Source organism: Sceloporus occidentalis, unplaced genomic scaffold (assembly GCF_023333645.1).
Source record: "Sceloporus occidentalis isolate IW3139 unplaced genomic scaffold, rSceOcc1.0.p SCAF_7, whole genome shotgun sequence".
In the NCBI taxonomy this organism is placed as follows: Eukaryota; Metazoa; Chordata; class Lepidosauria; order Squamata; family Phrynosomatidae; genus Sceloporus; species Sceloporus occidentalis.
Window position 1 is genome coordinate 77479800 of NW_028316987.1, and position 24900 is coordinate 77504699.

The 24900-nt window shown below is 41.3% G+C and overlaps 1 protein-coding gene across 1 annotated transcript in view; it reads left to right on the plus strand.

Annotated features, from left to right (window-relative positions):
* The window catches only part of LOC149309999 (WW domain-containing adapter protein with coiled-coil), a 59093-nt gene that overhangs the window by 28919 nt on the left and 5274 nt on the right, over positions 1-24900 (plus strand). The window contains exons 4-11 of the mRNA XM_089533442.1: positions 3012-3118; positions 4789-4904; positions 4985-5097; positions 6065-6373; positions 11532-11777; positions 12551-12673; positions 14053-14201; positions 17795-17913. Of these exons, the coding sequence (XP_089389568.1) occupies positions 3012-3118; positions 4789-4904; positions 4985-5097; positions 6065-6373; positions 11532-11777; positions 12551-12673; positions 14053-14201; positions 17795-17913 (1282 nt within the window). The remainder of the gene's footprint in view (positions 1-3011; positions 3119-4788; positions 4905-4984; positions 5098-6064; positions 6374-11531; positions 11778-12550; positions 12674-14052; positions 14202-17794; positions 17914-24900) is intronic.

A 24900-nucleotide genomic window follows, 5' to 3' on the forward strand; every position in this document is an offset into this window, starting at 1 on the left:
AATGGGGTTGTTGGGGGGCATCATAGCAAAGAGGTGCCTGAGGCACCAGTGATTGCAACCTCACGCATATGGGAAGGCCACAGTAGTCTGAGCCTTATAGTTTCTCAGCTGGAGTAGAATGTTGAACGAAAAGTCAACACATAGGTAGCCCCCACTGATTTTATTTATTTTTATTTAGGTATTTATATCCCGCCCTTCAGCCCTAATGGCTATCAGGGCGGCTTACATTTATTATTATTTTTAACCAGACAGTCCCCTGCCCGCAGGCTTACAATCTAAAAGACACGACACAAAAGGAGAAGGGAATGGTGAGGGGGGAGGGGATCAGGTCCAGCATTCTTCTCTCCCTCTGAGGCCCGGACCAAGGCAGATGGACCGAAGGGAGGACTCTGCTTCTTCCAGGCAGGACTGGTGGAGCTAGCCTGCCTCTCTCCCCTTCAAGATGGTGGCTGAAGGGAGGGCTTGTCTTCTTCCAGGCAAGGCAGTTGGACCTCGCCTGCCCCTCTCTCTCCCTTCAAGATGGTGGCTGAAGGGAGGGCTTGTCTTCTTCCAGGCAAGGCAGTTGGACCTCGCCTGCCCCTCTCTCTCCCTTCAAGATGGTGGCTGAAGGGAGGGCTTGTCTTCTTCCAGGCAAGGCAGTTGGACCTCGCCTGCCCCTCTCTCTCCCTTCAAGATGGTGGCTGAAGGGAGGGCTTGTCTTCTTCCAGGCAAGGCAGTTGGACCTTGCCTGCCCCTCTCTCTCCCTTCAAGAAAACAATGAAACAGATTACAGATTCAGTGGGTCTGCTCTAGTTGAGACTAATAAGATAATTTAGGTCAGTATCTCAAGTTCTGACAGATATGCAGATTTGCTTTGAAGGCTGTTTTTGCATATCAGAAAAGGGGCAAGTCCAGCATATTCGAAGCTGTGCACTTCTGTTTCTAGTAGTAAGTATCTTGTCACATTAATTGTTAATAGATAAGGTTAGCCATCCATTTTACTAGATGTATGTGTGTATCTTGCCAGGATATAATACATCATTGATATATAAAACTGTAAACTATAAAACTAAGCTGTAGTCATGCTTTTGTTAGAATCAATATCTGTAAGATCTGTTATTCCTCAAATAGTGAATTTGCTTCCAGATGGGTGGGGGGTAGAGGGTGTAAAGCAAGAGTAGGTAGATTTCAGATGTGGGACTACTTTGTACTACAAACTTGAAACTCTCCAGCCAGATTGTTAGGCACAAGGGCATATGTCAAACACCAAGACACAAGGTACCTTTCAGGAATATGTGATCCGTACCAAAACTAAGTGTTTTACTCAAAAATCTACTCCTGGTCCCACTACCCCCATGTGTTCTGTTTTGGGTGGGTGGAGGCTTTTTAGGTTGTTGCGGCTGTTAGACATTTGAAAGTTAGAAACTTGCAAATCACCCAGGGATCTAACAGTGGATTCTCATCTGTTTTCTGTCCATCCCTGGCCTAAAGGGGCCAGACATTTGTCCCTATGTGGATGTCACCTGAGAAAGGGAAGAAAATGGAGTACAAGTTGAGAGAACTTGAAGCACACAATTTTAGAGCTTTTTGAGAAGAAATTGTACGGTTCTGAGGGAAAAGAGGGGGGAAATTGTCTACTTGTGAATCTAATAGTTTATAGTGAATATTCTGGAAGGGAGATATAATGGCTTGATATGATAATAAAAAAGACTACGTTATATGTGTCTTTTTCTTGAAGCTGGGGGAAAAACACTTCAGACTTAGGATACTAAATATGGAGCAAAAGTTAAGTCTTTTTAATGCAGGACAAGAGGTGGGAACCCCATATCGGTTCTTGGCAATATGAAAACAGGCCAGAACCAATTCCAAATTTTGGGCCTAAGTATTGTAAACAGCATACAAGAAGCCCAGGGGGAACTGGGATTTATAAGTAATGTAGACAAGCATCTTGAGAGTCCAGAACAGTACTAGAAGTATTCTGTCCTATGCTAACAAGAGCACTGAACAAGAGCATTCCTGGGAACTGAGACATAGATATACAATACAGTATAACATTTGCTGGCCGTTTCCGATTCTTAACATTAACTTGGAACTTAACAGTTTGGGGTGGGGGTGAGTTTACCTAACTTGAAAATTACTGACTTATTTTCACATTATAGTGCTTCCTGGACTATGCATCTGCCTGCAGATTGTTCCACAATTTATTTTGTTTAATTCGGAAGATGAATGGATCTGAGTCAGGTGTATTCGAATCTTGGCCTTTTGAGTGTCATCAATTTGTTATCCAGTGTTTTGATACTTAGATGTAATGATTATTTGGTTCAGCTTTTTGTAGCTCTTCTTCTTCTTAGGGTCTTATTGAGTTTTTTTATTAGGGTTTGCTGACATGATTATCTAACAAATTCAGGCTTTTGAAATGAACTGAAAAGAACTTACTGTTTTCCCATTTTGAGGGGCATGTATAAAAATTTCAACTTTGTATATTTCTGCTTCAACAGAATTTTTTAATAATTAACATTTCTTGAACTGTTCTAGTTTAACTTACAAGATGTTATAAAATAATAGATGGTGTCCTCTGGGATAGCATATGTTTTAGAAGTCTTCCTGTTTTAAGAAAGGCAAATGAAAACAAAAGGCAGATTTTTATAGCAACTGAATAGCCTCTTTTGTAATCTGCTTAATTAACCTCACCTGTCCTTGTATTAAATATTAGTGCATTACATGCATAGGATCGTAATGCAAGTCAGCTTGGAAGAGAGTTTTGTTTAGTCCACTGTTACTTACTCTCATATAAATGTATGTAGTCGTAGCTATAGGATGATCCTAAATACCCTAGTCCAGATATATATTAACAATTACTTGCTTTGGTCACTTGTAAAGGTCTGTGGCTTATATTTAGTTAGCCTATCTCCTTTTCAATGAGTATCAGCTTTCTAAGCTAATTTTTCTTCCATTGAAAGTTATTCATGGTTGTGTTACTTCATGATCTCAGCAGAAGATTATGAAAATTAATACATGGCTTTCTCCCCCAGGGACCAGTTACTCTCCACAAGAAAATTCTCATAACCACAGTGCTCTTCATAGCTCAAATTCACACTCTTCAAATCCTAGCAATAATCCAAGCAAAACATCTGATGCAGTAAGTATAGATGCTGAATTTACCAGTTCTTCTAACCTTAATGTGCTATTATACAGACAGTGTCTGTACATTTCTAAAAATCAGAAGTTTCACTTCTGTCTAGTTGTGGGTAATAGATCTCTATAGAGCTTTGATGGTGAACCTATGGCACGTGACACCATTTTGCCAGTTATGGGCCAGGGATAACCTGTGGCATGTGATGCCATTTTGCCAGGCACAGGTCAGGGAGAAGGAGGAACAGGAACACACATGCCTTTTCCTCTGCCTCCCTGCTGTTTCCTGGCCTCCAGCTGTTTCTCCAAGACAGCTGGAAGCTGGAAAGTGGCGCTAGGGAGAAGGAGCCACAGGTGAGTACCTCTGGCTCCTCCCGGCCTTTAGCTGCCTCTCAGAGACAGCTGGAGGCCTTAAAAGGGGTGGGGGGAGCAGGGGTCACCAGCACGTGCCAGTTGCTCCATCCCAGAGACCTTTCCCGGCCTCCAGCTCCCTCTGGGGGAACAGCTGGGCATCAGGAAAGGTCTGGGAAGAGGAGTTCCGGGTGTCTGTTCTCCTCTCCATGGACCTTTCCTGACCCCCAGCTGTCTCTTAGAGACAGCTGGAGGCTGGGGGAAGGGGAGGAGGAGGAGGAGTAACTGGTAACCACCTGTTGCCTCCTCCTGGACCTTCCCTGGCTTTTAGCTGTCTCTTGGAGACAGCTGGAGGCTGTGAAAAGGGAGGGGGAGGGGGAGAGGAGTGACTGGTGCATGCCAGTTGCTCCTTCTCAGAGACCTTTCCCTGCCTGCAGCTCCCTCTGGAGGGACAGCTGGGGCTCAGGAAAGGTATGGGGGGAGGAGGACCAGGTGCATTCCCACTCCTCCTCCTCCCCATGGACCTTTCCTGACCCCCAGCTCCCTCCAGAGGGGCAGCTGGAGGTCAGGAAAGGTCCAGGAGGAGGACCGGGAGCATGCCCACTCCCCCTCCTCCCCATGGACCTTTCCTGACTCCCAGCTGTCTCTCAGAGACGGCTGGAGGTCAGGCAAAGGGGGGAAGAAGTCCCACCCCAGAAGCCCCAACTTTGGAGGGTGAAAGCTCTGCCCCCAGCACACAGCCCCACCTCCAGAGGGCAGAAGCCCTGCCCCGGTATGCTGTCCAAAAAAGGTCTGCCATCACTGCAATAGAGCAAGATTGTTCATGATGTGTTCCAGGGAACTTGCACTGTTCAGTATTGAATTTCAAATGTTACTGTATGTGGGCCCAAAACAGACAGGCCAAAATGAACAGTTTCTGGCCGCTTTGGGAGTGTGGTGATGCAGTTGGATGCCACTGACAAAAGGAGTGACAAATCCATTCCTTGCCAGCAGCTCGTTTGGGACTGCAGCAGTGGCCTGCTTTTAGAGTGGCCCATCCAGTTTCCGCGGTCCTGGGTCATTCAGGGCCTGATTGTGACTGAAGAGGCCAGAGGCCACTCCCAGCCACTTGTCAGTTTCACCCTGTGGGCCACATATGTTGCATGAAGTTGCAATCTCACATAGCATTGTTAACTCATTATGAAAATGTTAACACAATGTATGCATTGTACGCTACTAAATTGCTTTGATGATAATGTTTTCAGTGAAATGTACGTTAACGTTGAATATTCAGGATATATTTTTTTAATCTGTTGATTCTATCACTGTTATTTTTTTTCTCTTAAGTCTTATGATTCTGCAGATGACTGGTCTGAGCACATTAGTTCTTCTGGCAAAAAATATTACTATAATTGCCGAACAGAAGTTTCACAGTGGGAAAAACCAAAAGAATGGCTTGAAAGGTAATTATTGAGTACCATAGGTATAATGTACTATGGTGCATTGGTATGATTTTAACTGTTTGCTTGTTTCCTCACTCTAGAGAGCAGAGACAAAAAGAAGCAAGTAAAATGTCTGTCAACAGTTTCCCAAAAGACAGAGACTACAGAAGAGAGGTGATGCAGGCAACTGCTGCTAGTGGGTTTTCTAGTGGAAGTATGTATGCTTTTATAAATCACCTTGTTGCCTACCCGTTTTGATTCCCTATCCCCCAGTGCTTTTACTTCAAACAAGCATTCCAAATACATAGGCCTCCCCCCCCCCCCATTCAGCTCTGATTATTGCATACCGTAGATACTAAATAACTCTTGTGATTTCTTTTTTTTACCATGAATTGCATGCTACCTAGCATCTTCTTTTGCTCTTTTTACTTTTAAATGTGTTAAAGCTAGAGGTTTTACACATGTAATCTGTATTTTGTAGGTTTGCTAAATAGAATATGCATAAAACATAATAAACTACTTTTTAAGCTTGAATGTGCAAACAGATGTATGATAAAGGATTGATTTTCAGTTCTCTTTTCTAAGCATGGGTTAAGACCCTGGATTGTTTTTGATATTTTATTTTATCCCTTTTAAACTGCAAGTTTCAATTTTTTTTGTATAATTTTGTCTAATTCATTTTCTGTGAATCACTAGCATGTTAGCCTCGTTAAAGAATACTGAACACTAAATCTTTCTTTCTTTCTTTCTTTCTTTCTTTCTTTCTTTCTTTCTTTCATCCTGTGGTCCTTTACTGCATTTGTGTTGTTATAGTAGTTGCAGTGTATTTTAAGTTAGAACACAAATTATGTTGACTTTTGCAAGTTTAAGTACAGGGTGTATTTGAATTTTGTGTTCTGTCGTTACCTTCTTTACTAAACAATTTTTTAAAAAGTACAGAACCAAGCACTGAAATTCTTTGACTTACCTATATGATGATGCTAGATATATTTGAGAATATAAGGATGTCAGAAAAGTTCATTTTGGTGGAAGCATTGCAACATCAAAATACTTTTTTGGGGGGGAAATTGTAGCTAGATAGAAAAGGTTTTATTTGAATGGTATTGGCAATTGGTCAATGTTAGATGTCTAACTTGGTCTTTTCTGTTTCTTATTGCAACATTGTGAATGATAAACAAAAGTGGAAGAGAAGCATTCCAGTGATGCCGCTAATATGCTCCCACAGAATATTTTGTCTCAGACAAGCAGACACAACGACAGAGACTACAGACTGCCAAGAACAGAGACTCACAGTAGTTCTACTCCAGTACAGCATCCCATTAAAACTGTGGTACATCCATCTGCTACCCCAAGTTCTGTTCCTCCTAGCCCATTTCCTCTACAGTCTGATCACCAGCCAAAGAAATCGTTCGATGCAAATGGGGCATCTTCCTTATCAAAACTGCCTACACCCACCTCTTCCATCCCTTCACAGAAAACAGAGAGAAAAGGTTTGTCAGCTAAATACTACTCTGCTGGTTCTTCTTTCATGTTGTTGAAGTAATTGGATTATGTAATTTTTAACCATGAATTTACTGCTAGAGTCAGCCCTCCACATTTGTGGGAGTTGTGGGGAGCAGGACCCAGTTACAATAGAAAAACCACAAATATCTCTGGATGGGGCACCACCACCACTGCTGCTGCTGCCATGGTCCCCAGGAATCTTTTTCTGGCCCCAACGCAGGGCCTTCCACCTGCCCATCCTCCTTGCTGCTCTCTTCTGTGGCCTGGGCACATGCGGAAGCATTGTGTGCAGCAGTGGAAGGTGCCCACGAGGGTGACAGGGAGGCCACTAGGGGCTCAAAAGGAGCTCCTATTCTGTCAGGCGCCACTTCCCCTTTCCCCCTCCAGGGTGTCTGATAGAAGGGAGAGACCAGAACTAGATGGTTGGGTGGCCAGGCGGAGCACAGCAGTGCTGAGGGTAGTGTAAGGACAGATGGATAAAATTTAGATTTAGGCTTACTGGCTAGTGGTAACAGGAAGGTGGGCTCACCTAGCAGGAGAGTGGTGGCAGCCTGGAGTAGGCTGTTTGTTTAGTAGCTGGGCAGCAGCAGCAACAAAGAGCTCTCAGGCATCTCCTGCATTATGTATCCAGCTACCCACCCATCTATCAATTCATTCACTGTCCTCAGCCAAACTATTAAATAATCAAATCCACATTAATTAAATAGCTGCCTTTTATTGTTGAATTATTTATTCTCATCTCTTCGCTGAGACCCATAGATCTTATTGAAAGTGACTTGTTCAAGGCAGTACAACTAAATTTTTCTAATTTCTCAACTTTCTGGTTCCTCATTACTTGTGCCCTCTCAGATACTGTTTCAGAGAACCCTTTGACACTCAGGATTGGCTTTAGTGGGTATTGAGCCTGTGTTGTATTGAGGAGCCAGGAAATCTAGTTATGCAGCATCAGTTCTGTTTTTCTATCACTGGATCCTGTAATAAGTGTCTATAGGAAGACAGTGGTGGACACTTGAAATCATGATATGGAGACAATACAATAAACAGAGGTCTATAGGAGGTTTGGCTGGTGTGCATGGCTTAAACACTCCTGCTCACAGCATCAGCAGGTAAATAATAGATCTTTCCCTTTATGGTTTATTATGTCGTTTGAACATGTGCTTTTTTATGACTGCATGTATCTCCCCATGTTAAACACATGCTGTTGACAGACAGTAGGAAATAGTTATCTCCCAAGGTTTCTTTTAAACAGTAGTAGAACATTTAAACAAGTGAAGAGATCTGTATTGTGCTGGTTCACTTAACTTTTTTACATCACAGTTTTTAATCTTTCAGTCCAGTAATGGCTAAAGGTGCAATTACCAACAGAAATGTATGTCTAAATGGTTCAAATGTTTTGACAGCCCCTTGTGTCTGTTTGTTTTTGCATAGAGGTGCAAAGTTTTGGGAGGAAGAATTCTATCAGTTTTTTTAAGTCCTGAAATTAGGAAAAAACTACAACATGCAAATGTTGGAAGAAAATGAATTAAAATTTGTTAAACAGCCTTCCCCAGCATGGTCAATGGCCAGTGGGAAATGTGGGGAGCAGACTGCGTTTGATAAAGCTGTACTTCCTTTCAGAATGATAATAAAGCTATAAAGCAGATTAAAAAAATTGAATATGTTACAAGCAGTCTCTTGGTTCTATCCAGCAACGTCCTTCCCTTAGTAGAATAGTAACATTGGCAGATTGAATTCCATCTGCTTCCCTTCACCCCGTAGACCCTGAATGTCCCCAGAACTGCTCAAGGGTTGGGCATTTCCTGAATAACTTGAAACTCAGGTAAAAGTTCAGAAACAGAATATGTGGATATTTGTGGTATTGATTGAAGAGAGCTTAATGGAGTTGCACTATTTCAGTAATAAGCGTTATTTACTGTGATACTGCAAGATATTTCTAACAAAGATGGACAGCTAACTTTTTCTATCTACAATTAACTTTCCTAAAAATAATAGAACAATGTGAATGTAACTACTATATATACAGTCATCCCTCCATATTTGCGGATTTGATTATTCACGGATTTCATTAATACGTTCTCTCTAGGACTGTCTAAGTCCTCCAGTGCAACTCTGTGGTCAACTTTAACTAAAAGTTGCACTGAAAGGCCATTTGTAGCCACTCTAGTGCCATTCTATGGTCAGTGTATGTTGCACATTGACCACAGAGTTGCACTGGAGGACCTAGAGTCTCCTAGAGAGGTGTCCTCTCAGGTAAAAACAGTGTTTTTGTTTTTGCGGTTTTTCCATATTCACGGGGGTCTTGTTCCCCTAACCCTAGCGAATATGGAGGGACAACGGTATACGCAACTATAAGTCGACTGCATGTATAAGTTGAGGGCAGGTTAAGTGGCCAAAATTGTGGATTTTGATATGACCCGTAGATAAGTTGAGGGTAAAGTGTAAGGATATGTAACAAAGGATATAAAGGATGAAGCAAAGAAAAACAGTGCTAAAGAACTTAACCAAATTCCAGCAAACATACCTGTGCTCACCCTAAAAGCTGGGTGGATGAAGAGGGAACTACTACTGCTGTTTTCCCACCCAGGTGTTCAACAGCCAGAAATGATGCCCTGGCAAAGAGTGTAGAGAGGGACAGTGCTTGTCTTAGGTTCTCCTGGGATGGACTAAGTTCTCACCTTTTGCCACTCAACTCAGAGAAGGGAATGTTTCCTCTTTTTGATAAGAATTAAATGACAGTACTTTTATTGACCCATGAATAAGTTAACCCAGGTTTTGGGGGTCAATTTTTGACTAAAATTTCTAGACTTATACGTGAATATATACAGTAATACCCTTTCCTTGTTTTGCTGATTAAGTATATTAAGAACATGGTATGCTTATTTCTGAATTTGGACTTTAAATAAAAGTTTGTATGTGGTAATGCTGAAACATACATACAGTGCGCCCCGTCATACGCGATCGCGCTTTAGCGGCTTTCAGCATATGCTGAAGACTGGGGAGGAACGGGCGGCGCATCCCATAGGGATTAATAGGGCGCATGCCTATGGCGTGCGCCACCACACCACCTCGTGCACGAGCCCCATTCATTTAAATGAGGCTCGAGCATAGGTGGTATTTGTTTTACGCGGGTGAGTCTGGAATGGATCCCCTGCGTAAACAAAGGGCGTGCTGTACACTTCCTAAACTTAGATAAGGAAGTTTTGTTTTATTACTACACTGTTGATAGCTTTTATTTTCAGATGTTATTGTTTATATTTTCCAAACTAGCAAAAACTTTATGTTTCAGCATTACCACATACAAACATTTATTTAAAGTCTAAATTCTGCTCCATTAATAAATGTTTTATCTTTTTAGGATGACTACAAAGAAGTTTAGCAAGATGTTTTTGTCTAAATCCAGGATCTACATTACCAGATATACTAGTGTATAGGTCAAAGGCACTAGAATTAGGGATTTTAATATGACTCATGGATAAGTTGAGTATCAAACATAGTGGCACGTAACAAAGGATGTAAAGGACAAAACAAGGAAACAATGCCAAAGAACTTAGATAATTCTAGTAGGCATAACTGTGCTCACCCTAAAGCAGTGATGGCATATCTTTTAGGGATGAGTGTCCAAACTCAAAGGTGTTCAGGTATCTGGGTGGGACTTCCACCTTCCGGGGGCAGGACATCTGGGGGTGGGACTTCCCCAGAGAAGCTAATTGCCAGTTGGGGGGGGGGGAGAAGAGGAATGTGCACCTGTTCCTCCTCTTCCCCCACTGTCCTGGGAAGGCACAGGAGGGTGGAGGAAGAGGAGGAACACGTACATGCCCTTTCCTCCTCCTGCCCTCCCCTCTCTCTGTATGCTCTCCAAAATGGCTTCGCATGCCCTCTCTGGCACATGTGCCATAGGTTCGCCATCATTCCCCTAAAGGCTGGATAGATAGAGGGAACTACGGTGAACAGTGGTTGTGGGGGAAGCAACCAAGGGCATGTGGGACTATGAAAACGCACACATGCTTAAAAGGATGAAAAGACAAAGCAAAAAAAGTGGTGACTACATGAGCAGTGATTATAATGTAAAGTTGAAGACTTTCATGGCTGGCATCCAAAGTTTTTTGTGGGTTTTTCGGGCTATGTGGCCATGTAGAAGAGTTTTTTCCTGATGTTTCGCCAGCATCTGTGGCATCTTTTGCAGACCTTCCCACCTTGAGGCCTGCCATTAGCAACAGAACAATAGACATGCAAATCACTCCTGCCTTTCCAGGTCACACAATATATATATGTGTGTGTGTATATATATATATATATATATGTGTGTGTGTGTGTGTGTGTGTGTGTGTGTGTGTGTGTGTATATATATCCAACTCCTTTCCAGGCAAGCATTCTCTGAAGATGCCAGCCACAGATGCTGGCAAAATGTCAGGAAGAAACTTCTAGAACATGGCCACATAGCCTGAAAAATCCACAAAAACTAGTGATTATAACCTTTAATTTTAATGTGACTTTGCCTGATTTTAACCCAGGAAAGCTGAAAAATATACACAAATGTTCTACTCAAATCCTCCAAAGCCTGATTCCTCTAAATGGTCCTTTGAAAGAAAGCTCCAAGGAGCTGCCACCACTGTCATTTTCCTGCTAAAAATTCAAAAGGGCTAGAAGTCACGTCACGACAGAAAGAGTAGAGGGAAATTTGTTCTTTTATGTTCTCAGGATGGACTAAGGTCTTTCCTTTTGCCACTACTCAGAGAAGGGGGTGGTTCCTTTTTTGATAAAGTACTGTAGTTGCATTGACCCATGGATAAGTCAACAAAGGTTGTTTGGCGTCAATTTTTGACTAAAATTTCTGGGCTTATACTTGAGTATATATAGTAATTTTAAATTATTTTATTAAATATTGTTTATGTTGAATTTTAGTGTTTTGTTTTTATTATTGCTTTTTTATTTTCAGCTAAAATTGCACTCTGTGATATTTTATTAGATGCTTTGATTGCTAAGAAGGCAATAATGGAAAGTATAAAAACAAGTTATTTTAAAATAAACATGGGAAGGAAAACAGTTTGTCACAGTGTCTTGTACTAAAATGTATTTATTATTGATAAAAGATTAGTGAATGGATTATATTAAAAAGGAGGTAGCACAAATCTTTCATTGTTTCAGAATCTGTGTCTATGGACAAGTCTGTATCCCACTCATGCACAACACCTTCCACATCGTCTGCTTCTGGGCTGAATCCAGGTTGTGCACCAACTTCATCTGCTTCTGCAGTCCCTGTTTCGCCTGTTTCACAGTCACCAATTCCTCCGCTTCTTCAGGATCCAAACCTCCTTCGACAGTTAATACCTGCCCTACAAGCCACCTTGCAGCTTAATAATTCTAGTGTAGATACATCCAAAATAAATGAAGGTAAATAAAGTGTCCTATCTGTCATATCAAAATATTACAGTGAGTGTGCTTCATACGTGGCTTCCAGCATATGCTGGAAGCCGCGCTGGAAGAAGCTGCGCCGCGCCCCGGAAGAAGCAGTAGCGCATGTCCACAAGCCCCATTATCTTTAATAAGGCTTGAGCATCTGCGTAATTTCCCTTACGTGAGGGGGGAGTCTGGAATAGATCCCCCACATAAGGGAAGGGACCACTGTATATTAAGTAAAGAGGCTTAGTGCCTTCTATATGGGGGCAATTTTTAAAAGATTGAATCAAGTCAGTAAATCAGCATATAAGATTGAATCTAAGTGCCAGTTTAACTAAATTATTTTGTGTTGTGCTCACTTCCTATTGTTATTTGCAAGCATATACTGTATAACCATTTATGAAGTGGTGTGGGAAAGTCAGCTATCCAAATGAGAAGTAGCAAATGTGTTAGGGTGCATAGGGTGTCCCCATGTTCTGATTTCCTTGGAAATGCTACCTGTCTCTTCTCTTTTCCTCCTGGTTTATTACCAGTCATGGAGAGCAACTGGCTTCCCGGGCCATTTATCTTTTATCTTCTTCCAGAGTAGAATCTATTAACAGTCAACTGCACAAAAGGTGACATAAGGAGAGGAAGAAAGAATTGTGTTAGTGTGTTGAGTGGTTATGTGGCAATATTATATTGGCTGCTAAAAAGTTGCATAGATATACAATATATTGTTGCTTCAGTTTCAGAGAATGAGATTGATAACCTTAATATATCATTAGTTCTTACAGCTGCTGTAACACAAGCTTCTCTGCAATCTATACTCCATAAAATTCTCACTGCTGGACCATCTGCTTTTAATATAACTTCCCTGATTTCTCAAGCAGCACAACTTTCCACACAAGGTATTTTGGAAGTTTCTTGTTGCAATCTAGAATTTTTTAAAGAGTCCTGTGGTGGTGGGTTGCTGATATCTGATGAGTCTGTAGTATTTATTTTTATTTATATCCCACCTTTCTCCCAAAATGAGATTCGAGGCAGCAGAATGCTTCAAGACATTCAAGGCAAGAAGTAAATGCTTTTAGACCAACATAGCATAAACAATATCACGCCAATGAAATTGGGGTGGAATTTGTGGAATGAACTGTTCAGTAAACAAAGCCCTTGCTGTTAATTTACTGAAGCCATTTTTTTTACACTAGATACATTTTGTTAGATTAACCTACATGCATGAGCATATGTTTGACCTTAATACTTCTATTCACTGTCCACATTCAGAGCCTGAATATATTGTAATAACACAGTTAATAGTTATGTAATTAAGGCTATTTTTTTTAACCTCTGGAAAGGTAAAATAGACCATTTAGATCTCTACTTGCAGTGTGCTCAGGTAATTAGAATTCAGTGGAGACACCTAGAAAGTAGTCATGAGCAGAAAATCATTCTGATGGAAATTTAGTGTTTTGTGTTTTCTGTCTCAGAAACATGTAAGGTACCATGGTTGGTATATCTTGGAGTTAATTTTTTATGAACTGCTGTCTTTATGATACGCTTGTTGGACATATATATTTGCCAATATCGTATCCACCTGGAGACCTATATTCACTTCTGTCTGTTGTTTTATTCCTTGTTGAAGAGAGGACTCAAACCACCTGTTCTGTTGCATGTGCAACTTGACTGTTCAGGTTTTTTAATATATCTCGGACTGTTTGTTAGTGCTAAACCTCAATTTTACTCATGTAAAAGCTCGACTCAGGCTTGCATCCTTCTGAGGTCGCTAAAATGAGTACCCAGACTGTTGGGGGCAAATTAGCTTACTTGCTAATTAGCTTATTTGCTGTTCACCGCTATGTTCTTTGGAATAGCGGTATATAAATAAAACATATTATTATTATTATTATTATTATTTAGCAATACCATTTTGATATTACTGTCAGTCACTGTGAGACCCAAGTATATATCTGCTTATACGGATTCTACTCATACAGATAGTTATCTTGTATACAGGGTCAGATTTACATTGTGCCAAGTGAAACATTTTAATCATTGCAGCTGAGTAGATGTTATTTAGACTAACCCCTATGGTTAGTTAAAGACACTCCATGGCAGTTAAAGTTTTTATCCCTCAGCTTTCACAGACAATATTGGTACTGTAAAATATTTTTTTCTATTTTGCTGATGCTATGTATGCTGTCTCTTCATTCCTTTCAGACTTCCTTTCATAAAAGTGTTTTATGTAGATTTAGGTAGATTCATTAAAAATCTATAATGGTTTTATTCACAGCTCAGCCATCTAATCAGTCCCCAATGTCTTTAACATCGGATGCTTCATCACCAAGGTCATATGTATCTCCAAGGATAAGCACGCCTCAGACTAACACAGTTCCTCTGAAACCTTTGATAAATACACCCCCTGTATCATCACAGCCAAAGGTAAGTTTTTAATTCGTTTTGATGATAGTCACAACACTATATTTCTATTGAATGTTAACATACTGTATATACTCATGTATAAGTCTAGAAATTTTAGTAAAAAAATTGACCCAAAAAATCCTAGGTCGACTTATCCATGGGTCAAATGTAAATATTAGACTTTACAAGAGATCATGTGTTGATTTGGAAGTAATTCATCTTAGATCCCAAGCTGCTTAGTTTGTTCCCAAGCTGAGAAAAAGAGAGACAGAGAAGATCCTTGTAGTCTTGAATGCAGCTAGATATCTTGTTTATTTGCATATTCATGGACATTCATCACTGCACATGTACCTCAGTGCCCATTTGTAATTCAAAGCCTTGTCTTGGGGATCTCGGGTATTCACCAAGGTGATGATTCCCCTTGTGGCTCACCTCAGATTTCAGGGCACCTGTATCTTCCCATACCTAATTGATACCCTCCTAAAATCTCACACACTTTCAGGGGCTCAACAAGTCTTGACAGTTACACTGACAGTGCTCCAGAACCACACCTTTGTGTTCGATGAACAAAAGCGTAATCTTGTTCCAGTCCAGAGGCTAGTCTGTTTAGGTGCCCTCATAGACAGAGGAAAAGGGTGCATTGCTTCCTCTCCAGAGAGAATAGAAAAGATCATAAAGGAAGTTGTCCTTTTTTGAAAAAGATGTCAGAAGACTTTATGGCACTGACACATTTTCTAGGCCTGATGGTCTTTTGATGATCTTTAACTCACACCACTGCAGTGGCTCCTCTGACCCTTTTAGATATTCATAGCAGCACTTCATCACATTAAAGTTTATCTAACTGTGGAGGTTTGGGGGCTCTTCCTCAGGTAGACAGACACTCTCAGCCTCTCCCTTGGAGTCCCCCTCCAAGACAAATACCAGCCTCCTGAGTTAGGGGCTCATTTCAAAGGCCTCTCAGCTCAGGGGTTTGAACTCAAGCAGATGAGACACACAGCATAATAATAATAATAATAATAATAATAATAATTATTATTATTATTATTATTATTATTATTTATAACCCGCCTCTCCCTGTGTTGGATCAAGGTGGGTAACAGCATATAAAAGAGAAAACAGTAAAATCAGTTGGCTAGAGTTTCATGTCATCAGGTTGGCTTTCTTTCACTTTCAGCAAGACTTCAAAGGGTGGCATGTACTTGTACACATGGAGAAGATAGCAAAATCTTACCTGTCAAGACAGGATGGTGGTTGTTCCCCTTCCCTTTACACTGAATATCACCAAATCCTTTCCTGGGTACAGAGAAGTGTCTAGCTTCCAGGCATAGTTCTTCTGTCAGGATATATGAGTCCACTTGGAAAGCTTTTCTCAGATGGACTTGGAGGAATTCAATTTCTCTTTGCATTGCAGGAGTGAAGGAGGTCCTAGACTTCTTACAAGTGGATCTTAACCTAGGACTCAATCCCAGCACCTTACGATGGCAAATTGCAGCCATAGCCTACACTTTATCAACCAACCAGAACCATCCTTCCTCTGATGACCCACATGTAAAGAGGCTTTTAAGAGGAGCTTTGTTCCTTAGCCCTTCAATCATCTTGGGATCTCTAAAAGTTGTTAGAAACCCTTTCCAGATTGTCGTTAGAACCCTTAAAGACTGCTCCACTTCCAGTCCTGTCCATCAAGATGGTTTTCCTTGTAGCAGTCATATCAGCAAGAAGGGTCTCAGAATTGGCAGCCTTTTCAATGGACCCCTCCTACTGTAAATTTGATTCTTATTCAGTCTCTCTGGCTTGATAGTTAAGGTAAATTGCACCTTTTCACCATATGCAGCCGGTAGAGTTACCCTCCTTCTGGCCTCACCCAGTTTTCCCTCTAGAAAGGCAATGGCACAGCCTGGATGTTAGGATGGCCCTGAAGCTGAACATCAGATGTACTAGGTCCTTTAGGAAAATTGAATCATTGTCTCTTTTTTGCCTACTTCCTTGGGCAAGAAAGTTACCTCATCTACTCTAACTCAGTGGTTCAAGGCTTGTATCTTCTTAGCCTATGAATACTTTGACCTCTTTAAACCTCAAAATGTGACTAGCTAGCAGGTCAGCCCCCACCTCGGGTGCATTCTCAACTTATGCCTCCTTGGAGGACATTCCCCAACATGTTCCTGATGATGATGAACCAAGAGGAAGCCTTCCCCCGAAGATCTTAAAACTTGGGCGGCAGGTTCATCTAGGGAAGTACAGTCTTTCTCACCTCTCCAAGGATCCTGCCCATATTCCTAGGCTGTAGAAATTGAAATATATCCAATAACACAGGATAAGTAAGAGGCAAGATTAAATCCAACTGGATCTGTATTGATCACAGCATCCAAGTTGTAGTCAAATCGAGTTATTTTATCTGCAAAGTGTCATGCAGATTCTTCACGTTGAGCTTCTAGGTGGTCTGTCTGCTGCTCTTGTTGGGCTGAGCATGAAAGATGCCTGACCACTCAAGACAGCTCTGCCAGGTGACACTGCAGATGCAATTGTATCTTAAAAGGCTTTCTTTGCTGCCCTCATCACCATGGCTTAGGTTTTCCAGTGGGCTCTAGCCAGTGTTTGGTTGGACTCACTCTTGAGTTTTCCACCATTGGTATTCTAGTCTCTGACCCATTTATTTCACCACCAGCTCCTTAGTAAACGAGGGAGCACACTTGGCTCTACTTAATGGGAGGGGATCGTGTCCATTGTTCTGGCCACTCCTTGTCGAGAAATCAGCAAAGGCTTTAACAGGATTTTAGTAATTTATGGGGGAAAAGCAGTGGCTTTAATTTTTGGTGTTTTTTTTTACTGAGATTAGTTTGATTATGTAAAAATGGGTAAGATGTAATCCTACAGCTGGTATTTGCTCACCTGAAGGGGTGTATAAAGTGGTATAAATGCTGTTCTCAAGGGAGAGAGATCTACTACGGGGCTCCACAGTGCACCACCCAAGTTCCTCTCCCCTAGTACACCTACAAATGGCTACATGCCTGTAAATCCCTGACAGGCAGAGGGGCCAAAATAGGGCATTTTGGATGCGTTTGAATAATATGCATGATTATAAAATCTGTAATTCTGCCACTTCAAATAAAGGGTCCCGAACTGCCAATTCTGGTTCTGACATAGTAATTTTCCTTTTATTAGAGTCACCAGGAGGATTTTTAACTTTGACTTCTGGAGGGAAATAAGATAGGAGATGGTCATGGTTCCACTACAAAATCTTACCACCATCACTATGAAAGGCTGGTTGTGTGATTGTGTGAGCCAGTAGTCTTCATTCAGATTTTAGTCGTGAACTCAGTGGGTAATCTGGCCTCTTTTCAGCCTGGTAGCACTGACCTGCTTTACAGCATTGTTGGAAGCATTTCTTTTATTTATAGAAATTAGTGATGGAATGTGTGCTGGGTTAACGTTTGTACAACATGTTAATTATAGTCAAAGTGCTGCATACATGCTTTGGATTCCTGTATTATTACTTTCTTCTTTTTCTGGTATCATATGTGAGAGGTACAAGAAATATCCCAGTTTTGATCCTAATTGATAAGGACGTTAGTTTATCTTGAGTAATACAATAATCTATTCAAATTTTGAAATTTTAGGTTACTACTTCAGGTGTTAAGCAAGGACCAGTTTCACAGTCAGCATCTCAGCAGCCAGTGATTGCTGACAAACAGCAAGGTCATGAACCTGCTTCTCCTCGAAGTCTTCAGCGTTCTGGGTAAGTGTTAAATTGCTTTTGAGTTTTGATTGTACTGTACACTGTTAGCAAATGTTGATTTTTTTTAGTGACTCAATTTGAATTGCATGCTCTTTCATCTACAAATAGATCTAACCTAGGATTTTTCCTTTCAAAGTGGCAAGTGCATTGCAGTCTCATGATTTGATCTAGGGTCAGAGTGGGATTTTTCCTTTCTTCCCTCTGTCCTTCAGCCCTCTACTTAGAATCATAGAATCATAGAATCGTAGAGTTGGAAGAGACCACTAGGGCCATCCAGTCCAACCCCCCTGCCATGCAGGAAATCCAAATCAAAGCATCCCTGACAGATGGCCATCCAGCCTCTGTTTAAAGACCTCCAAGGAAGGAGACTCTATCACCTTCCGAGGAAGTGCATTCCACTGTCGAACAGCCCTTACTGTCAGGAAGTTCCTCCTAATGTTCAGGTGGAATCTCTTTTCCTGTAGCTTGCATCCATTGTTCCGGGTCCTGTTCTCTGGAGCAGCAGAGAACAAGCTTGCTCCCTCCTCAATATGACATCCTTTCAAATATTTAAACAGGGCTATCATATCACCTCTTAACCTTCTTTTCTCCAGGCTAAACATCCCCAGCTCCCTAAGTCGTTCCTCATAGGGCATGGTTTCCAGACCCTTCACCATTTTTGTCGCCCTCCTTTGGACACGCTCCAGTTTCTCAATGTCCTTTCTGAATTGTGGCGCCCAGAACTGGACACAATATTCTAGGTGGGGCCTGACCAAAGCAGAATACAGTGGCACTATTACTTCTCTTGATCTAGACAATATACTTCTATTGATGCAGCCTAAAATAGCATTGGCCTTTTTAGCTGCCGCATCACACTGTTCACTCATGTTCAACTTGTGGTCCACTTGGACTCCTAGATCCCTTTCACACGTAGTTTCATTCAGCCAGGTGTCACCCATCCTATATCTGTGCATTTTGTTTTTCCGCCCCAAGTGCAATACCTTACATTTCTCTGTGTTGAATTTCATTTTGTTAGCCTTGGCCCAGCTTTCTAGTCTATTCAGGTCATTTTGAATGTTGATCCTGTCCTCTGGGGTATTAGCTATTCCCCCTAATTTGGTGTCATCTGCAAATTTCATAAGTATGCTCCCAATTCTGTCATCCAGGTCATTGATAAAGATGTTGAATAACACTGGGCCCAGGACAGAGCCCTGTGGGACTCCACTGGTCACTTCTCTCCAGGATGAAAAGGAGCCATTGTTGAGCACCCTTTGGGTTCGGCCGGTCAACCAATTACAGATCCATTTAACAGTTCCTTTGTCTAGCCCACATTTTACAAGCTTGTTTGCAAGAATGTCATGGGAAACCTTGTCAAAGGCCTTACTGAAATCAAGATATACTATATCCACAGCATTCCCTTCATCTACCAGCTGGTAATTTTATCAAAGAAAGAGATTAGATTTGTCTGGCATGACTTGTTTCTCTGAAACCCATGTTGACTTTTTGTGATTATGGCATTGCCTTCTAGATGTTCACAGACTCTCTGTTTAATGATCTGCTCCAGAATCTTTCCTAGAACTGATGTCAGACTAACTGGACGATAATTGTTGGGATCCTCTTTTTTCCCCTTTTTGAAGATGGGGACAACGTTTGCCCTTCGCCAGTCTGCTGGGATCTCTCCTGTTCTCCAGGAGTTCTCAAATATGATTGCCAATGGCTCCGATATTACTTTTGCCAGTTCCTTTAATACCCTTGGATGGAGTTCATCTGGTCCCGGAGACTTAAATTCATTTAGATTAACAAGGTGTTCCTCTACTTTGCCATCTTCTCCACGCAGTGGCACTACCGTTTCCTTCTTCTTCCTCTTGCTGCGGACATATCCAAAAAAGCCCTTTTTATTGTTCTTAACCTCTCTAGCAAGCCTGAGTTCATTCTGCGCTTTAGCTTTTCTGACTTTACCCCTACACATGCCTGCTATTTCTTTGAATTCCTTTTTCGTGATTTCCCCTTTTTCCATTTCTTATACATGTTCCGTTTCAAACTTAGCTCGGTTGAAAGTTCCTTAGTCATCCATCCTGGTTTCTTGAGACACCTCCCGTTTTTCTTTCTCACTGGAACTGTTTGAAATTGTGCCTTCAGGATCTCCCTTTTGAGAAAGTCCCATCCGTCCTGAACTCCTTTATCTTTTAGTATTTCTGACCATGGAATCGCCCTCAATACTTGAGGATGTATATGGTTTATGAATTCAGTGCAACCTATTGAGCCTAAAATGCCTCAAAAGTGCTGGTAAACATAAAGCTGAATCATTATGTACAATTAAGACATGGTATTGTGACACACTTTGTAAAATTCCTTACATTGTTCTGAAAGCTGTATGTTAACATTTGCAATGATCAGATTGAATGTGCGGTTTTACAAATGCTGTTTCAGAAATATGCCTGATGCTGTTTAAGATGAAATTTAAGAGCAGCTTCCTTGATTGTGAAATCATTCTAAATTTTGAATGGAAGGATATCTGTATTTTTGTTAAGACCTGTTCGTCAAGCTTGACATATGATTTGGGTTGGCATGGTTCTGGATTATTCTTCAGGTACCATTGATCTTAAATATTGATCAGCATTTTGTCAAACATTACATGTTATTTCTTACAACTTTTTAGAAGTACCGTATATACTCGACTATAAGTTGAAACATTTATGCCCCAAAATCATGGGTAGACTTATGTACGGGGCAATGAGTTAATGCTAATAAATTTCTTGAAAGAAAAAGTGCCCACCTTTCTCTGTAGCCTTGTAATGGATTCCTGTTTGAAGCCTCGGCACACACTCCTCCTCTCTCCCTCTGTGTGTGCGTCTATTTCCCTCTCAGCTAACAAAGTGCTGCTGAGGAAAGGAACACACAGAAAGTATGCCCTGGCTTGTACCCCATTTTGCCTGGAAGTCCTGGGGGAGAAAAGCAGAGAGAGAGAAAGGTCTATCCTCTATTTTTGCAAGCCCTGAACCTTGGAGTCCTGGGGGTGAAAAGCAGAGAGAGAGAAAGTTCTGTCCTCTATTTTTGCAAGCTCTGAACCTTGGAGTCCTGGGGGTGAAAGGCAGAGAGAGAGAAAAGTCTGTCCTCCTTTTCGCAAGCCATGAGCCTTGGAGATGCTCCTGGTAAGGGGAAGTGTGCGTGTGTGCGTGCGTGCTGAGGTATGTTTCCCCTTTTCCATGCTGAGACTGATGCTTGGGAGAGGTCCAGAGAAGGCGATATAGGGAGGGAAGTGGTGCTTTGATTCCCCCCCCCCCCCTCTTTAGATCTTTTGTAACATCCTCCAGCGTTTGCCTCTCAACTTATCCACGGGTCATATCAAAGTCCATCCAAAAACTGCCCTCGACTTATACATGCGGTTGACTTATACATGAGTATATATGCTAGTTGTTGGCATGAAAATTAACATTCAAGTGAAACAAAGATGATGCTAAAATTGAAATCGAAATTCTTCTTAGCCTGGCTAGTCAAAACTAAGACACTGTACTGTCCTTAGAATTATTTGTTCTTCTTCGTACTCTGTGACTCACACAAATGTGTTGTTTTACACCTACTCAGTGCATCATTTGGAAGCTTCTACAGAATTACCTGAGCTTTTTGCTGGTAGCCCTGCCCACCTCCAGCAGCCCTATATTGGGACTTTCCCACTGAAATTGCCAGTTCCTTTTTGTCCACCTTTTAAGCATCGATAGGAACCAGATTCTTCAATCTATTTCTCGTCAGGTCTTCTTCATCCCATTTGTCCTGCGGATATTATCTGTTAGTATGGTGGTGGTTGTTAAATTGGTGTTCAAGGCCACAGTCACTCTCAGGGCTATTGTCTCTTGCTGGCATATTTTAAAAAGTGCATATCCTGTAGTGCTGAGATCCCAGAATAGTATGGACACTTGAAGTGTCTCCCCTACCTTGATGAAGCTCATGTGGTTGCCTCTTGTGCCCATTGTACAATATGTATGCCTCAAGCAAGAGTGAATAGAGTTGCTTTTGAAAGCCTCCTTGTATGAACAGGCCCCAAGATTGCAGGTGCCACTTAGTTGCCCCTCCACATTGATTATTATGGCATCTTCAGAGAGAGCTTCTAAGTCCACTTCTGCTGTAGTACCTATGGCTGTCTCCTCCATATGCATCGCTGTTGCCATTTCATCACCTGTGATGTAAAGCCTTATTAAAATGTAATTCCAAGAAGGTGTTGTCTTTGTATTGTGGGTGTGAGTGTATATATATGTGCGTGTATTTAAAAAGGTACATTTTGTATGCAAATGATAAATAAAGAAGAGTATTTTAAGTATTTTTCAATAAATCTTAATACTTCATGTTTTTGTGCAAATTGTTCAGCATAGAACACTGTTTCTTTAACGTGCAGTTTCGCAGTGCATAGTTAGGAATATATGTTGTTATTACAGCATATACTTGACTGTAAATTGAGAAATTTTAGTCTAAAAGTTACAGTATATACTTGTGTATACGTCAAAAAATGTAGGGCAAAAATTAACCCCAGAAACAGTCAACTTATACATGGGTCAATATGATAGGAAGAAGGGCGAGCCTTCATTCTCCTTGAGCCTCTTCCCAGCCAAGCTGCCTCCACAGGGAAAGCCCAGCTGTAGAGACGCTGAGAAGGGCGCCAGGCTGCCTCCTGAAGTCTGACTCTTGACTTATTCACAGATCATACCAATATCCATAATTTTGGGCCCAAAAGCTGACCTCAACTTACAGATGAGGTCAACTTATAGTCAAGTATATATGATGATCTTAAAAACTTGGGCTGACTTATCCATGGGTCATTGCTGGAATAGGAGTCAAGGGCAGCCTGTTCAGATGGGAAGGGGGGCGGGAGGAAGGGAGGAAGCCAAGACTGCTGAAAAGGCCCTAGAGCTTCCCTTTACACATGTCAAGCCAGAAGGTGTTTTCTGATTTGCTTTTGGATGTTTCGTTCCCTCAGGTCCCTCCCTCACAGCCCACCATGGGGCAATCGCTCAGGATGTTAAAGAAGCAACTTATACAGTGCATTTCTTATCCCAGTGTTAAAAATTTCCTTTACATCCTCTTGTTTCATGCCCCTAAGTTTTAAACTTGACTTATCTATGGGTCATAGCCAATTCCTTAGTTTTGAGCCCAAAATCTGGCCTTGATTTACTCATGAGATTGACTTATGCTCAAGTATATACAGTTGTTGCCACATCCAAACATGGAAGGTTTTTTGTTTCTGAGGCCTGTTCCAGACTGCCAAAATAAAGCTGCTTTGGGTCTCTTTGGAGGTATGCTGTTTAAATGATGCATGCATCCTAAGAATCCGGAAGCTGCACCAAAGCTGCACTCCAGTGCTTAGGAATGGAGTGTGGCTTTGGCGCGACCTCTGGACTCTTAGGACCCATGCATCATTTAAATAGCATACCTCCAAAGAGACCCGAAGCAGCTTTATTTTGGCAGTCTGTAACAGGCCTTAATTTTGTAGTGAATTTTACGAGGATGATTACAAAGGAAGGGGGAAGTACATATTATTATAAAGGTTACCCTGCACTGCTACAGCATCAAGCAAAACGTGTGTCAGTTCTGGAATTGACCACTACAGTAGTCATGTGAATTCGGTGTGTTCTAAAATCTGCTGTTGTTTGCTCCTTCCTGCTGTTTTTGTCCACTTTCTTTCTTGCTGTGTGCCTTAGAGTCATTCCTGACCTGTCGCAACTCCAAGGTCTATCACAGGGGTTTCTTGACAAGAGTTGTTCAGAGGGGCTGTCCTTTGCCTTTCTCTGAGTCTGAGAGAGTTGGACTTGCCCAGTGGGTTTCAATGACTGAGCGAGGATTTGAACCCTTGCTTCCAGAGTTGTAGTCCAATGCTCAAACTACAGTGCTGGCTCTTTGTTTATTACTGTGATTGAGTTATGATAATTAGTGGCTTAATAATACCTGGTTTAGTAAGTCCTAGTTTGCACAAGCTTTATGTATTGTACCCTCAAATCCAAGCCCTTACCTCCTCTTAAAAAAACTCTTGTCTACAGTAGGTAGTTTCTTATACTGTATTGTTTTCATCCATTATCCTCAGTGGAAGCAATCACTTCCCTTTGGCTGAACAGTATGTTATGTGTTGGTGGTTTGTGTGTACAGCGTAAAAACTAAGAGAACTTGGAGGACAGAGAGTAGATACTGAACCCTTTTCCACACAATTTCTTCTTGCCACAATATACCAATGAATGAATAATACAAATAGACCCTTTTCTCTTAGTTGCAATTATTCCCTGTCTGTATTTTATTGAAAAATCATAGAATCATAGAATCGTAGAGTTGGAAGAGACCGCAAGGGCCATCCAGTCCAACCGCCTGCAATGCAGGAAATCTGAATCAAAGCATCCCCGACAGATGGCCATAAGAGACTCTTACTGAGGGTATCTCTGCTGACGGTGCTCTGATTGTAGCTTAATTTTGGAATTTGGGTTAAATGCAAGGATATGCAAAAAATACTTTTGATAGAGTGGGTCCTTGATATCCACGGGGGCTTGGTTCCAGGATTCCCTCCTGGATCCAAAACCCTGTGAACACACAAGTTCCATTATATACAATAGCATAGTAAAATGATGTCCATTATGTAAAATGACAAAATCAAGATTTGCTTTTTGGAAGGGGGGGCATTTTCCAGCTGTGGGTAGGTTTTTATATATTTAAATCAAGGTAGGCAGCTCAGACTATTTTCAGTTTATGTCAGTTTTATATGCCTTCATTTGTATGCTGATTTTATCTAATTTCTGCAAAATTGGCTGAGTTTTAAAACAATCTGCACCAAAATCATATTTATCTTCACATTTTATGGCAAGACATGAAAGTTTGTACATTTTAAAAACAAGGAACAGCGTTGTAAAATTTAGAGATTTGCTGAATCAGGATTGCCCCATTCTGATGCGCATATTAGTTCAGTTACAAGAGTGTAGTTTGTGGAAGTTTTTATTCACAAGAGAAATGGAAGCTGTAGAGCCAAATTGTTGCACA